This window comes from Piliocolobus tephrosceles, chromosome 9 (genome assembly GCF_002776525.5).
Source record: "Piliocolobus tephrosceles isolate RC106 chromosome 9, ASM277652v3, whole genome shotgun sequence".
NCBI lineage: Eukaryota > Metazoa > Chordata > Mammalia > Primates > Cercopithecidae > Piliocolobus > Piliocolobus tephrosceles.
The window spans coordinates 40,226,709-40,241,981 of NC_045442.1; the positions used below are offsets into that span (position 1 = coordinate 40,226,709).

General features: G+C 45.3%; 1 protein-coding gene across 2 annotated transcripts in view; it reads left to right on the forward strand.

The window, feature by feature from the left end:
- MYOF (myoferlin) overlaps positions 1-15,273 on the forward strand; it is a 173,666-nt gene that overhangs the window by 21,530 nt on the left and 136,863 nt on the right. For both annotated transcript variants that reach the window (XM_023226269.1, XM_023226270.1), the window contains exons 2-3: positions 3,792-3,847; positions 8,542-8,633. In XM_023226269.1, coding sequence (XP_023082037.1) covers positions 3,792-3,847; positions 8,542-8,633 — 148 coding nt within the window. The remainder of the gene's footprint in view (positions 1-3,791; positions 3,848-8,541; positions 8,634-15,273) is intronic.

The window sequence follows — 15,273 nt, forward strand, 5'->3', positions numbered from 1 at the left end:
TCTGCCTCCTGGGTTCAAGCAATTCTCTTGCCTCAGCCTCCCGAGTGGCTGGGACTACAGGCGTCCACCACCATGCCCGGCTAATGTTTTTTCTATTTTAGTAGAGACAGGGTTTCACCATGTTGCCCAGGCTGATCTCGAACTCCTGAGCTCCAACAATCCACCCGTCTCGGCCTCCCAAAGTGCTAGGATTACAGGCGTGAGCCACCATGTGCGGCCAGCCTGTGGAACTTTTTAAGACTAAGAACTATCTTACGCTCTTCTGTTTCCTGTTACTGGCACACAGTGGATGCTTAATAAATGTTTGTGAATGAATGAATGAACAAATGAATCTTTTCACACTCCCCAGCTGCTGACTCTGGAACAATACTGTCCCTCCTGAGGGCAGAGAGGATCCATGGTCCCAGGCTCGGTGTCAAGGTAGCTTGCAGCAAGTCTTCCGTGTACTCTGTTTCCTAGGTCAGGAACCAGGCTTGGGACTCGTTTCATGTTGACAAATGCTGGTTTTTTCTGTGATCTACCTGGAGCCCTTGTCCCTGCCTTGGCTCCCTGGTTGGAGTCTTGGGGACCTGGAGACTGGAATTTTGCTTCAGAGCCATCTTTCAGTGATACAAATCCTACCCCAAGCCCGGGTGCTCAGTTTCTATTGCATTATTTGCTGCCTTCTCCTTGCTTTCCCTTCTTGCTGGTACTTCTTGGAATCGCCTATCTTCTCTCTTGAAGGACTGCCATGGTCTCAGGGTCCAGATCCACTCCTTTGTGACTCAGTTCTCCACCTCCCAAGCCCCAGTTATGGGAGCAGGGATAGTGGTAAGGTAGAGGGAGATTGGTGGAACTATTTCATGCTTGCTGAATGCAGGGATTCCTAACCTTTTTCAAGGTCACTAACACATTTGAGAATCTGATGAGAACAATGAGCTCTTTCCTCCAAGAAAATCACAGATGCAATATTTTGTGTATTAGAGCAAATAATCTTGGAGAGTTTCAGGATACCCTGGAAAGTGACCATAAACTTCCTTATGGATATTTTCCAAGATGCCAAGCCTGTCATACATGTTATATTTATGCATCTTCATTATCCAGCATTTCTGACAGCTTCCAATAAGGCACTGTGGTGTGGTGGCAAACACACACAAACACAGATTTTGGAGCCAGAGGGATGTAGTTCAAAATCTAGCTCTGTTTCCTTATTAGTTGTGTGATCGAAGGCAGGTTAACTACTCTCCATTTTCTTGGCTGAGAAATGGGAATGACCATGTTTACCTCGAAGAATTGTCTCAGTGGTTAGAGACACTGCGGTAGAATGCACAGCCTGGCACCTAGAGATGATTCTGTAGAGGGAGCAGCTACAATTACACATAGAAACCATTTTTTCCAGTTCTATTTAAGTTAAAAATTCTTTGCATGTCTCCTCTTTCTCTCAAGAGCACTTTATTATACTGTAACCAGAGAGCAGGATTGGGAGTTTCTGTTAGAGGAGGAGAGGGATGGGTGGAGTCAAAATGGAAGGGTGGGAGGGGAAGTTTCAGGACAGCTTCTAGGGGACCTCAGAGTCAGATGCAGTGAGGGGCTCTGTAGGTCACACAGAGAGAGCACAGGCAGAACCAGCCAGGATAGGTCTGGGCACAAGCCGACAAGTAGCGTCATGCTGAAGCTTAGGAAGGGAACCATTGGGCTGTGTGTTGCCCTCTCAAGTGGAAAAGTTAATGCTTAGCAGAGTGAGGGCCATGACTCACAGCCTTACTATGCTGAGGTCTTGGAAGAATGAGGTGGTTAGTCCCACAGGCAGCTGTGCGCTGGGAGCCAAAGCAATGCGACATTAGCTAAACAAAACCCACTACTTTCTACATTCCACAGCAATAAAGGAGAAGCAAAGGCTGAGGAGTGATTCAAAGTGTGGCCACCAATGTGAGTCTGCCTGGGTCTCAAATCCTAGCAGGACCGTTTATTAACTGGGTGACTTACTTGTTTTTTGTTTTGAGACTGAGTCTCGTTCCATCCCTTAGGCAGGAGTGCAGTGGCACGATCTTGGCTTACTGCAACCTTTGCCTCCTGGGTTCAAATGATTCTCCTGCCTCAGCCTCCCGAGTAGCTGGGATTACAGGCACCCGCCACCACGCCTGACTAATTTTTGTATTTTCAGTAGAAATGGAGTTTCACCATGTGGCCAGGCTGGTCTCAAACTCCTGACCTCAAGTGATCTGCCCACCTCGGCCCCCCAAAGTGCTGGGATTACAGGTGTGAGCCACCGCACCCAACCAACTGGGTGACTTTGAATGTTACTCAGCTTCTCAGTTTCCTTAGCTGTGAAAGGGGGATGAAAATAGTAATTACTTACCTCCTAGGGTTTTTATTTTTTATTTTATTTTTATTTTTTGGACAGGGTCTTGCTTTGTTTCCCAGGCTGGAGTGCAGTGATATGATCTTGGCTCACTGCAGCCTTGACCTCCTGGGCTCAAGAGATCCTCCCACCTCAGCCTCCTGAGTAGCTGGAACTATAGGCATGTGCCACCACACAGAGCTAATTGTATTTTTGTAGAGATGGGGTTTCATTATGTTGCCTACGCTGGTTTTAAACTCCTAGGCTTAAGCAATCCTCCCACCTTGGCCTCCATAAGTGTTGGGACTACAAGCGTGCACCACCTCACCTGGCTCCTCCTAGGTTTTTAAGATTAGATGAAGGCCGGGCACAGTGGCTCATACCTGTAATCCCAGCACTTTGGGAGGCTGAGGCAGGTGGATCACTTGAGCTCGGGGGTTTGAGACCAGCCTGGGCAACATGGCAAAACCCCATCTCTACTGAAAAAACAAGTAGAAAAATTAGCTCGGTGTGGTGGTGTGCACCTGTGGTCCCAACTACATAGGGGGCTAAGGTGGGAGGATCGCTTGAGCCGGGAGGCAGAGGTTGCAGTGGGCTGAAATAGCACCGCTGTACTCCAGCCTGGGTGACAGCACGAGACCCTGTCTCAAAAAAAAAAAAAAAAAGGTTAGATGAGATAACGCTTACAAAGTATTTTGTACGCAAAGATTAGCTTTTATTTGGGTAGGTATTTGAGGACTTGGGGACCCAAGGGAAGCCTCTGCTCTTTGGACATTGCTACAAGGAAACTTTAAGTACTTGCTTAAAGTTGAATTACTCATGTGCTCATCCAGGTGGGGTACTGTCCAGGCTCAGACACAGAGAAGAAAGATCTTATGTCTGCAGAAAAGATGGCGTCAGAGTAAAGGAAGCCCCAAATTATCTGCGAGTCCTAGAAAGTGTTCATCTGCTAATGACCTTGTACCGAAGCCTATGGGAGGGAGTCCAGCTTAATATTGGAGCTGTGTTGGCGTCTTAGCACACTCAGAAGCAGCATGAGCTTCAAAGCTGAAATTCCAGCTTTAAATCAGGGCATCACTGCCAGGTGTGAGCTCAGATAAATGTCTTAACTCTTTGAGCCTCAATATCCTTGTCTATAAAATAGCAATATGAGCATCTCAGAGGTTAGCTTTGTTGGCTTCTTTCTGCAGCAAGCCAGAGATGCAGAGGCTCTGGGTAGCCTTGGTGAGGGAAGGGCAGAACATCACATCTCTTAACTCCATGTAGACCTGGAGATGGGAAAATCTTGTAGACCAAAAAATGCCATTTCATTTGGAAAACTGTGATCCAGGTAAACCCCCATCCTAAGCAGATGAATGGGGAAATGTGGGCGCAAGTAGGCCTTTGGGTAATGTTCTTAGAATAAATGAATGGCCCATGCTCTTTAATTTTTTATAAATGATTGCTGTCTCTTCCTTTATCTCTTTTGCAGATGAGAAAAAGAAAACAAAGAAAGTTGATAATGAATTGAACCCTGTCTGGAATGAGGTAACTTCATCGTTTTTTTCAACTTTGTTTTAATAGATAAGTTATCTCTGCTTGTCCTATCTTTGGGTGAGAGGTTATCTCTTCCCTTTGGAAGGAGAATCTCTACATTTCACCCCTACCCACTCCATTTCCCTTTGTGTTCACCAAGGGAGCAGAGCAGTTCAAGGACGGTAGGTTACCAGCGACCATCTTCTGTATAGCAGCAGCACGGCGAGGGAAGCCTGGACTGGCAAGGGAGTTGAGTTCTTACCAGGCACCGCCATGAGCTTGCTGTGTGGGCTTGGTCCACTTACATTGCATATCTGGGGCACATGTGTAGAGCAAGGGTGGGATTAGATCATCTCCAGAGTCTCAGAAGGAAAGCCTCATAATTAAAAACATATCTGCATGTGACAAATCAAGAGTATATCACATGATTCTCTGTGTGTCTAGCTGGGTAATGACATATATTGTTTTTATGTTGGTAAAAGTGATGTCCAGTATACTTCATGTGGAAATTTTTGGAAACTTCAGTTAATCATTAAAAAATTAACTTGGGTCCCACTGTGTAGAGGCACCTACTATTAACATCTGTGATGTATCACTAAGTGTTTATTGGAGGAATGTATTTAATAAAATCCGATGTCTCATATACAAACTAGCATCATATAGCAAATGATTTCCTCTCCTACACTTTCTTACTATTATATTCTGAGCATATGCCCATATCATTCAATTCAAAAGTATTTTAATGACTGTGTAATATTCTACTGAAGACATATAACTTATTTACCTCCCCCTGCTGTTGACCTTATGTCTATTTTAGAAGTGTTTCAGTGTTTAATATTTTCACAAATACGTGAAACAATTTAATTCTTCCCACTGAATAGGATTTTCCTACTCTCTCTCTCTCTTTTTTTTAAGCCACCCAATTATTCATGAAACTTTAACTTTTTAACAGTTGATGGCCAGCTCCATTGTGTTTTTCAAAAGCTGAGTCAAACCTCCCTGGACAAGAGCAATAATGAATGTCTTTGTTTTTTTCACCAAGTCACCAGGCCACGGAGGCTCCCCTCCACCCACCCACCTTTCTCTCCCAACTAGTTTCAATCTCTATAAGATACGGACTAGACCCTTATCTTTTTGTTTTCTTTTTTTTTCTTGAGACAGGGTCTCCCTCAGGTTGGAGTGCAGTGGCATGATTAAAGCTCAATACTGCCTTGAATTCCTGGGCTCAGGTGATCCTTCCACCTCAGCCTCTTGGGTAGCTGGGACCACAAGCGCGTACCACACCCCAACTAAGTTTTTTTGTAGAGATGGGCTTTTGCTGTGTTGCCCAGGCTGGTCTTGAACTACTGAGCTCCAGTGATCCACCTGCTTCAGCCTCCCAAAGTGCTGGGATTATAGGTGTAAGCCATTGCGCCTGGCTAGACCTTTTATCCTTGAATGAAATGAAACAAAAAACTTTTTAATGCCTTGTGTTTTTTTGGGAGGGGGTTTTTTTGAGACAGAGTTTCACTCTTGTTGCCCAGGCTGGAGTGCAGGTTGCTCACCGCAACCTCTGCCTCCCCGGTTCAAGCGATTCTCCTGCCTCAGCCTCCTGAGTAGCTGGGATTACAGGCATGTGCCACCACACCCAGCTAATTTTGTATTTTTAGTAGAAACGGGGTTTCTCCATGTTGGTCAGGCTGGTCTCGAACTCTCGACCTCAGGTGATCCACCCACTTGGCCTCCCAAAGTGCTGGGATTACACGCGTAAGTCACCAAGCCTAGCGTTTTTTATTTTTTGTTTACTTATTTATTTTTGAGATGGAGTCTCACTCTGTTGCCCAGGCCGGAGTACAGTGGCACGATCTCGGCTCACCGCAAGCTCCGCCTCCTGAGTTCTCACCATTCTCCTGCCTCAGCCCCCCGAGGAGCGGGGACTACAGGCGCCCGCCACCATGCCCGGCTCATTTTTTGTATTTTTAGTAGAGATGGGGTTTCACCGTGTTAGCCAGGATGGTTCGTGATCCGCCTGCCTCGGCCTCCCAAAGGGTTGGGATTACAGGCATGAGCCACCGCGCCTGGCTCTTTATTTATTTATTTATTTTTTAATTAAAAAAAGACAGGGTCTCGCTCTGTCACCCAGACTGGAGTGCAGTGGTGCAATCACATCTTACTGCAGCCTCGATCTCCCGGGCCCAAGCGATCCCCCAGCTTTAGCCTCCTGAATAGCTGGGACTACAGGTATAGGCCACCATGCCCAGCTAATTTTAAAAAACGTTTGTAGAGATTACATCCTGCTGTGTTGCCCAGGCTGGTCTTGAGTTCCTGGGCTCAAGCCATTTTCCCATCTTGGCCTCCCAAAGTGCTGAGATTACAGGCATGAGCCACTGTAACCAGCCTTTTTAATGCCTTTCTGAAACGCCCGGCAGGTCTCAGGCAGGTTGAGAGGGAATTTCACTTATCTGTAATTTCTCCAGAACCCAGAACACAGTCAGCTGGACTACAAGCTCCATGAGAGCAAGAGACCCCTTGGGTTGGTCACTGCGGATTCCTAGCACCTGACACAGAGCTCCAAGAATAAAGCAAATAAAAAATACATTTATGTGAGAGTGCTCCTACTTCAGATTTTGAATCATCCCAGCTCGTCTCTTTATATTTGAGATCAAGCCACATGACCAATGGCAGAGGGAGATGTGCTCTCGTGCGAGTTGGCATGTCCTCTGCAGAGAATCAGCCATCTTATTCCATTTTGTTTCCAACATTTTTTTTCCCTTTCCTTTCGTATTGCAGATGTACTTATCAAGTAAACTGTTATATAATTGAAACCAAACACAAATGAAATGTCAACCCCAAACCCACTGGGATTGCTGGTACCAGGTGTGTTCTTTTTTTTCTTTTTTCTTTTGAGATGGAGTTTTGTTCTTGTTGCCCAGGCTTGAGTGCAATGGTGCAATCCCTGCTCACTGCAACTTCCACCTCCCGGGTTCAAGTGATTCTCCGGCCTCAGCCTCCCAAGTAACTGGGATTACAGGCATGTGCCATTACGCCTGGCTAATTTTGTATTTTTAGTAGAGATGGGATTTCACCATGTTGGTCAGGCTGGTCTCGAACTCCTGATCTCAGGTAATCCACCTGTCTTGACCTCCCAAAGTGCTGGGATTACAGGTGTGAGCCACTGCACTCGGCTCTTGTTTTCTTTTTTGAGACAGGGTCTTGCTCTGTCACCCAGGCTAGAGTGTAATGGCATAGTCATAACTAACTGTAGCCATAACTAACTGGGCTCAAGCGATCCTCCCGCCTCAGCCTCCCAAGCAGCTGGGACTACAGGCACACACCACCTCGCTCTGCTGATTTTTAAATTTTTCATAAAGATAGAATCTTACTATGTTGCCCAGGCTGGTCTTGAACTCCTTGCCTCAGCCTACCAAAGTGCTGGAGTTACAGGTATGAGCCACCATTCCCAACCTGGGCGTGTTCTAATAGAAGCTCTGGGGCCAGGTGCGGTGGCACATGCCTGTAATCCCAGCACTTTGGGAGGCCAAGATGGGTGGATCACATGAGGTCAGGAGTTGGAGACCAGCCTGGCCAACATGGTGAAACCCTATGTCTATTAAAAATACAAAAATTGGCCAGGTACAGTGGCTCACGTCTCTAATCCCAGGACTTTGGGAGATTGAGGTAGGTGGATCACGAGGTCAGGAGTTCGAGACCAGCCTGGCCAACATGGTGAAACCCCATCTCTACTAAAAATACACAAATTAGCAGGGCATGGTGGCAGGCTCCTGTAATCCCAGCTATTCAGGAGGCTGAGACAGGAGAATCACTTGAACCCAGGAAGCAGAGGTTGCAGTGAGCCGAAATTGTGCCACTGCACTTTAGCCTGGGCAACAGAGCAAGACTCTGTCTCAAAAAAAAAAAAAAAAAAGAAAGAAAGAAAAGAAAAGAAAAATTAGCCAGGCATGGTGGTGTGCACCTGTAATCCCCAGCTACTGAGGAGACTGAGAACTTGGGTTTTTTTTAAAAGTTCTGAAAATGATTTTTTTAGAAGTTCTGAAACAAGCTTTCCTTCCATTCCAAGCCCACTACAAGGAGGATCAAGTCATCATTTAATTTATTTAATTTATGTATTACCTAATCAATCAAAGGCATCAGTGACGCTTTATCAATCTTTTTTTTTTTTTTACATTTGTCATTAGGAAGCAACCTACTGCATTAAAATGAGAGACTCAGAAAGGTCGGTGTATTACAGCGTTGACCTCCCATGGTGGAACTTAAAATGAGAGGCATTTTAGAAAATGTTTTCTTAGATTAGTCATCTTCTTTGTTTGATAGTAGTATGATTAAGAAGAGCAGATGATTTAAAACTAGCCATTGAAGAAAATGTTTTCACATACGCCCTGCATTTTATTCTTTCAGCAGTTGTGGTAGGTGTTGAGTCCAGCTCTTGAGTATGAGGCAGGGGTGTGTGGCAACCTGGCTGAAGCCACAGAACCTAGAAAGCAGGAAGCCAGGAGTTGTCTACAGGTCCTCTAAGTCAACATCTGGTTTGCCTTCCCACCCCCTCAGCTGCCTTAAGGTTTAGAATTTAATCATTTCTGCCTAACTTCAAAAGATTGTCATTGGTGAAAATAATGACCCACCATGTGGTAGCTGGTGCATCTTAGTATAATCTCTGCTCCTTTTAACAGCCCTTTTTTTTTTTTTTTCCAAAACCTTTCTGTGAACAGATTTTGGAGTTTGACTTGAGGGGTATACCACTGGACTTTTCATCTTCCCTTGGGATTATTGTGAAAGATTTCGAGACAATTGGACAAAATAAGTAAGTTGTTTTCACCTGTTTTTCTCATTTTATGTATTACTATCTCACTGTTGTTTATTTTGTTGAAGAGACACATCTTTAATAACATATTATAATCCTTCCAATATAAATGTGCTTTAATTCCATGCCCTGCTCCCTTCTGAGCCAATAGCAGATGTGACTAATCCATCACAGCACTTTTTCCCACTGACTACTTTTTTCCTAAAAAGCTGCAAACACCAAGCCACCACTAGTCTATCAAACTTGGCACTTGGAGTGAAAGCCTGTTCACATGCCTGCAACTTCTTGATTAACTACAGTTCCTACCTCTGGTAGTTTATCTGAACTGTAGTGATAATGCATACAACCCCGATCACTTCTTCTGATTATTTGTGGCCCATACACATCTCATTCAAGTTTTACTTTCAGCCCCGTTTCCATTGTAATGTATCCTTCGCCTTTTAATCCCAACAGACCTAAACAGACCTTAATCCTTGCCTTACTGCCTCTTTCCTTTCACATGGGGAAGGGTCGCAGTGGTGCCCGTGGTGACACCGAGGGTTGTCCTCTGGGTAAAGTTGGGAGCCTTCCCCAACAGCTCCCCGTGGGACAGAAGGACCTTAATATTAATAAATTCACCCTAGCCCTGGATCTGGACTTTGGCCTTGTAGACTTAGACCCAGTCTTATGTTACCAATTCAAACTAACCAAGTTCACAAGAGACCAAAGTTTTTTGTTTTTGTTTTTGTTTTTTTTTGAGATGGAGCCTCACTCCGTCACCCAGGCTGGAGTGCAGTGGCACAATCTTGGCTCACTGCAACCTCCACCTCCCAGGTTCAAGCGATTCTCCTGCCTCAGCCTCCCAAGTAGCTGGGATTATAGGCATGCACCACCACGCCCAGCTAACTTTTGTATTTGTAGTAGAGACGAGGTTTCACCATATTGCCCAGGCTGGTCTTGAACTCGTTACCTCAGGTGATCTACCCGCTTCAGCTTCCCAAAGTGCTGGAATTACAGGCGTGAGCTACCGTGCCTGGCTGAGACTAATGCTTAAAGCCAGAATACCTGTTTATTTTCCTTCTGGTGGAAGTCAATTGTCTAGTGACAGGGCATTTCTACCCTCCCACCCATGAATTTTCCTTCAAGCCATACCACGTGGGAAGACAAATTACTTTATATCCTTGATTGCAAGATGTTATTGTTTATAAAATGTACTATCAAATTAATAACCGGTCAGGAGCCAAAAAAAAAAAGTCTGATATTTAATGCCCACATCAATTGTAAAGAAGCATTTCAGTTTTTAGTAATGTTAGTACATTTAAAAATGTATGTCTTAGGCACATCTGGCATAATCTGAAGGCTGCAGTGAGAGCAAAAATTTAGGATGAATTGGTTGAGGTAGGTGGTCACATGCTCTGATGCTTGGGACAGTCCTGGTTTGCTGTTCTAGCACAGTGATTAATAATGCCCCTTTTGCAGTCAACGTGGCTTGATTTGGACAGTAAATTATTATTATTTTTTGTTTTTGAGATAGAGTCTCACTCTGTCACCCAGGCTGGAGTGCAGTGGTGCAGTCTCAGTTCACTGCAACCTCCGCCTCCCATGTTCAAGTGATTCTTGTGCCTCAGCCTCCTGAGTAGCTGGGACTACAGGCGTGTGCCACCCCGCCTGGCTAATTTTTGTATTTTTAGTAGAGATGGGGTTTCACCATGTTGGTCAGGCTGATCTCGAACTCCTGACCTCATGATTCGCCTGACTCGGCTTCCCAAAGTGCTGGGATTACAGGTGTGAGCCACTGCACCCGGCCTATTTTTGTGTTTTTTAGTAGAGGTTTCATCATGTTGGCCAGGTTGGTCTCGAACTCTTGGCCTCAACTAATCTGTCCCCCTCAGCCTCCCAAAGTGCTGGGATTACAGGGGTACAGTAAATTAGATGGTCACTCCAGTTATTGGGGTCTTCTGCTTACCGGCATCAGAATAAGACAGTCTGCACAGACATGGACTCCCTGGACAGCGCTTTGATAGGCACTCCCATGTTTGCCTTTGATGAGATCCTTTTTACCATTCTCCGTTGCTGACCGATGCCCCCTGCATATTTTTCTGTAACTATATAAATACATTCTGGGACGGATGTGGTGTCTCATGCCTATAATCCTAGCACTTTGGGAGGCTGAGGTGGAAGGATCACTTGAGCCAAGGAGTTGGAAACCAGCCTGGGTAACATAGTGAGACCCCATCTCTCAATAAATAAATACATACCTGCATACACTCTGGCAGGTTCTGGTCCCAGTCTCTTGCACTGGAAACTATTCTAGCTTTTTAAGGGTCCGTTGTATATCTCAGCTGTGAACTATTATATGATTATTTATTCCCCACCCCAACTCCCAAAAACCAGTTTTATTTCCCATATTTCAAAGTTTTGGGGAAGGGGAGGGGAGGGCCTCACACTAGCCTCCTGCATGTTACTAAGACTAGGCCCTCCTCTTCTTTGCTTTCTTCTTTCTGCAAATGGTACCGTTGTTTATATTCTAGACCAGGCCTCTCCAACAGAAATACAGCGCAGGGTGCATATGCAATTTAAAATTTTCTAGTTGCCAGATTAACACAAATATAAAGAAATGGGTGAAATTAATTTTAATAATATATTTAACTCAGCAGATCCAAAATGTTATTTCAACATGTAATCAATGTGTTTGAATCATTGTGATATTCTGCATACATTCTTTCTCTTACTCAGGCTTTGGAAGTGTTTACTTCACACTTACAGCACCTCTCAATTCAGAAACTAACCACATTTCAAGTTCTCTGTAGCCAAGTATGGCTAGTGGCCACCATATTGGACAGGATGGTTTCAGATCCTGGGCTTAAAACTTCAAACTTCTCTGCACCCTCTCCCTCTTGCTTTTGTTTTGTTTTGTTTTGTTTGAGACAGAGTCTCACTCTGTCACCCAGGCTGGAGTGCAGTGGCGTGATCTTGGCTCACTGCAACCTCTGCCTCCCAGGTTCAAGTGATTCTCCTGCCTCAGCCTCCTGAGTAGCTGGGATTACAGGTGCGCACCACCATGCCCAGCTAACTTTTGTATTTTTAGGAGAGACAGGGTTTTACCATGTTGGCCAGGCTGGTCTCAAACTCCTGACCTCAAGTGATCTGCCCACCTCGGCCTTCCAAAGTGCTGGGATTACAGGCATCAGCCACTGCGCCCAGCCCCCTCTTGTCTCTTATCCAGTCTGTCCCCAGATCTTATGTTTTCGTCCTTTCCAAAGTCTGTGCTTGTGCGTGTGTTTCTTCCCCAAACCTACAGCCACCAGCCTAGTTGAGGTCTTCCTCATTTTATGCCTTATCTATTTCAGCATGGCAATGGGTTGGCCTCAAAACTCCCATCTATGGTTTAAAGTCCTTGCTTTCCTGAAGGCTATGATACTTAGAGAAAGTTAGAAAATAAACAAATACACTAAAAAATATATACATAATGTGTCAGGTACCATGAAGTGCTGTGAGCTAAAGAAGAAACTGTTATATCCCATGAAGAAAAGCAAATCAGAGGAAAAAGGAAAGTGGTCAGGGGTAGCGGGGAAGGGAGATCCCATTTTATGTGAAGTGGTGATAAGGTGACAATTGAGCATAGACCCAAATATAATCACTAAAGTAATTGCAATTTTGCACCAACCTATCATAATGAAGAACTGAGCCATGCAGTTCACTGGGGTGCAGGGGGGAAGAATATTCCAGGCAGAGAATAGCAAGTGCAAAGGCCCTGAGGCAGGAGTGCACTGCGGATGCTGGAGAAATGTGAGAAGGGCAGCCAGGCTGGGGCACAGTGAGGGGTGAAAGTGCAGGAAGGAGGTGAGGTCAGAGAAACCACAATATGTGTGACTTTGTGGGCCAAGGCATGGGCTTTGGATTTCATCCCAAGTGGAATGGGAATCCGTTAAAAGGTTTTGCTTATGATCTGATGTATTTTAAAAGGATCACTCAGGCTTTTTGTGTAGAGACTGGAGGTAGGAACCAGGAAAACAATACTGGGATACCATTATATATTTATTTTAGACCTATTAAAAACACAGTGGGGCCCTCAGATGACAGCAATGATGGGAAGAGGACAGTCCCCCACCCTAAACTCATCCTGGCACTCATTTTGGGCATTTGTGTGCATTTCTAGAGATGGAGTTCACGTACAGTCTATCTGAACCTGGACATTTTCATATTTTTCTGAACTTATGACATGCATAATTCTAAACAAAGAAAATACGATAGGTCCTGTTCTAACAGGGTCCTTCTAAGGTTCAGGGGCACCATGCATCATGCTGAGCTATGTTGCACTTGGTGTTCTGACGCCTGCTGAGTATAAAGACCAAATGAGGCTGGGTGTGGTGGCTCATGCCTGTCATGTCAGCACTTTGGGAGGCAGAGGCAGGCGGATCACTCAAGGCCAGGAGTTCGAGACCATCCTGGTCATCGTGGCGAAACCCTGTCTCTACTAAAATACAAAAATTAGCTGGGCGTGGTGGTGCACAGCTGTAATCCCAGCTTGGGAGGCCGAGGCACAAGAATCTCTGGAACCTGGGAGGCAGAGTTGCAGTGAACCGAGATCACACCACTGCGCTCCAGCCCTGGTGACGGAGTGAGGGGGGGAAAAAAAAGACTGAATGAGCACGTGGTTACTCTGATATCATGATGACGGGAATTGTTAGGCATAACAGAAGAAGGTAAATTCTAAGCCAGTTATGAAGCTGGTCTTGATTACTTTTTCAATCTTTCCTTCCTCCCATCTTCCAACCCCCTGACTTTTGCTGGGCACCCATTGTCTTTAAGTTTCCTGGCTCCCACTGTGGTATGCACTGAGGCCTGCCCTCCGAGCCACACCCTGCACCCTCTGCCAATTCTTTTCCTGTACAAAACTTACCTGTCCTGTGGCTCAGTCCTTCAAGTCCCCGCTTCAAAGCGCTTTCTGAGAAAGTAATCGAGTGATGGCATAACAGCTGCTAATAGTTAATTTCCCCGTAGCGTTGACTTTTGGACTGAAGGCCATCAGTGACTTAAACTTGAAAGAGTGAACAACATGGGAATTTTAGGCCTTATGGTCAGGTCATTGGAGGAGGTGTTTTTATTAGTAATTAGAACATTATCTCTCTGTCCTGCAGATTCCACCGCATAGTTTACTGTCTTGCAGTGGAAGGCCGACCCTGCGTCAGCTCTGTAAAGAAAAAGGCATGATTTCCTGCCCCTCTGTCGCCTCTGCTCTTTTACTCAGCAGTGTGCCTCCTCATCCTCAGCTGGGAATCACGATCATTAATTAGTTTAGCTTCCACCAACTAACCAATACACACACCTTGGTCAAATTACCTGTGCATTTCAGAAACAAACTTTTTTTAACCATCTGGGAATAAGCTGTATGTGTGTCCAAAATATTTGTGTATTTTGGGCCCGGATTTTCTTTTTGGCTTTTCTACTAAAGTTCTGGCCTTTGAGGATCAACTTACAGCTCAGTGTGGGACTGCTTCCCTCACCTGAAGCGCAGGGTGGGGGCAGAAGGGTTTTCTACAACTTAAGGAATGTCCTGCCTGTTGACTTTGCTGTTACTATGGAGATGGCCTGTGCAAACACGAGCCCTCGTTTTGCATCTGCTGCTCCTGGCCTGTTAGCAAACAGTTCCCAGCTGCCTGGGCTGGCTGTGCTCCATGCCTACACCTGCATGGGCTAGACCCAGGCAGTCCCAGGCTCACAGCGCCTGTGGGCAGTGACACCTCCCCACCCCTCATTGGGAGGCACTGGGAGCAGGTTGCCCGGTTCAGTATGGACTCTGCTCTTCCTCACTTTACAGTCATCCAACCAGCCATTCGGAGGGAATGAGGATGAGAAAGGAGACAGAGGAGCCTCTTGGTTTCACGAGGAACATGAAATGTTATTTTTAGAGGAAATGTCAGAGTGGAAAGATTTTCCCAGAGGCTGAAGAATGAAAGTTCCCTTTGCAGACAGCCAATGGCTATCGCTTGGTGAGGACTTAGCATGTGCCAAGGGCTGTGCCCAGCCCTTTGTATTCATTATCCCACTTGATCCTCACACACACTCCATATGATGGGTCCGGTTTTTCCTCAGAAAGGTTTAGTAATCTGCTCAAGGTCACACAGCAGGTGTGTGTCAGAGTCAGCTCATTTATATCCAGGCCTGTACACTTGACTTTTATGTTATACTAAAAGCCTCTGACTACCTATAGGAAACAAAATGTAGGTAGAATGATCAATTATCTCTGCTGAAATAGAACTGATTTTTCCTCCTAATTTTGAAAAAAAAAAAAGAATTCTCAATATCAGTGCATTGCTACCTTTTATAAGCTCCACCCTAGGTAAAAGTTTTAAGCATTTTTATACTGTTGAATAGGAAGTCACTTATGCCTATATTCTGCAATGGGCCAGATATATGTAAAGACTATATCTCATCTCATTTGCTCTTCACAGTGACCTTGAGAAGGAGAGAGTAGACTTTAGCCTCAGAGGGGTTGAGGCTGGGACCCTGATCTGTTGGCATCCTGGCCCTACCCTTGAGTTCCTAAAAGTGCCATCCTCAAGAATCTGTACATGTAGAAATCAGATATTGACAAGTTTTCAGATTTGTGTGTGTGTGTATGTGAGCGTGTATGCACACGTGGACAAACATGCCCAGG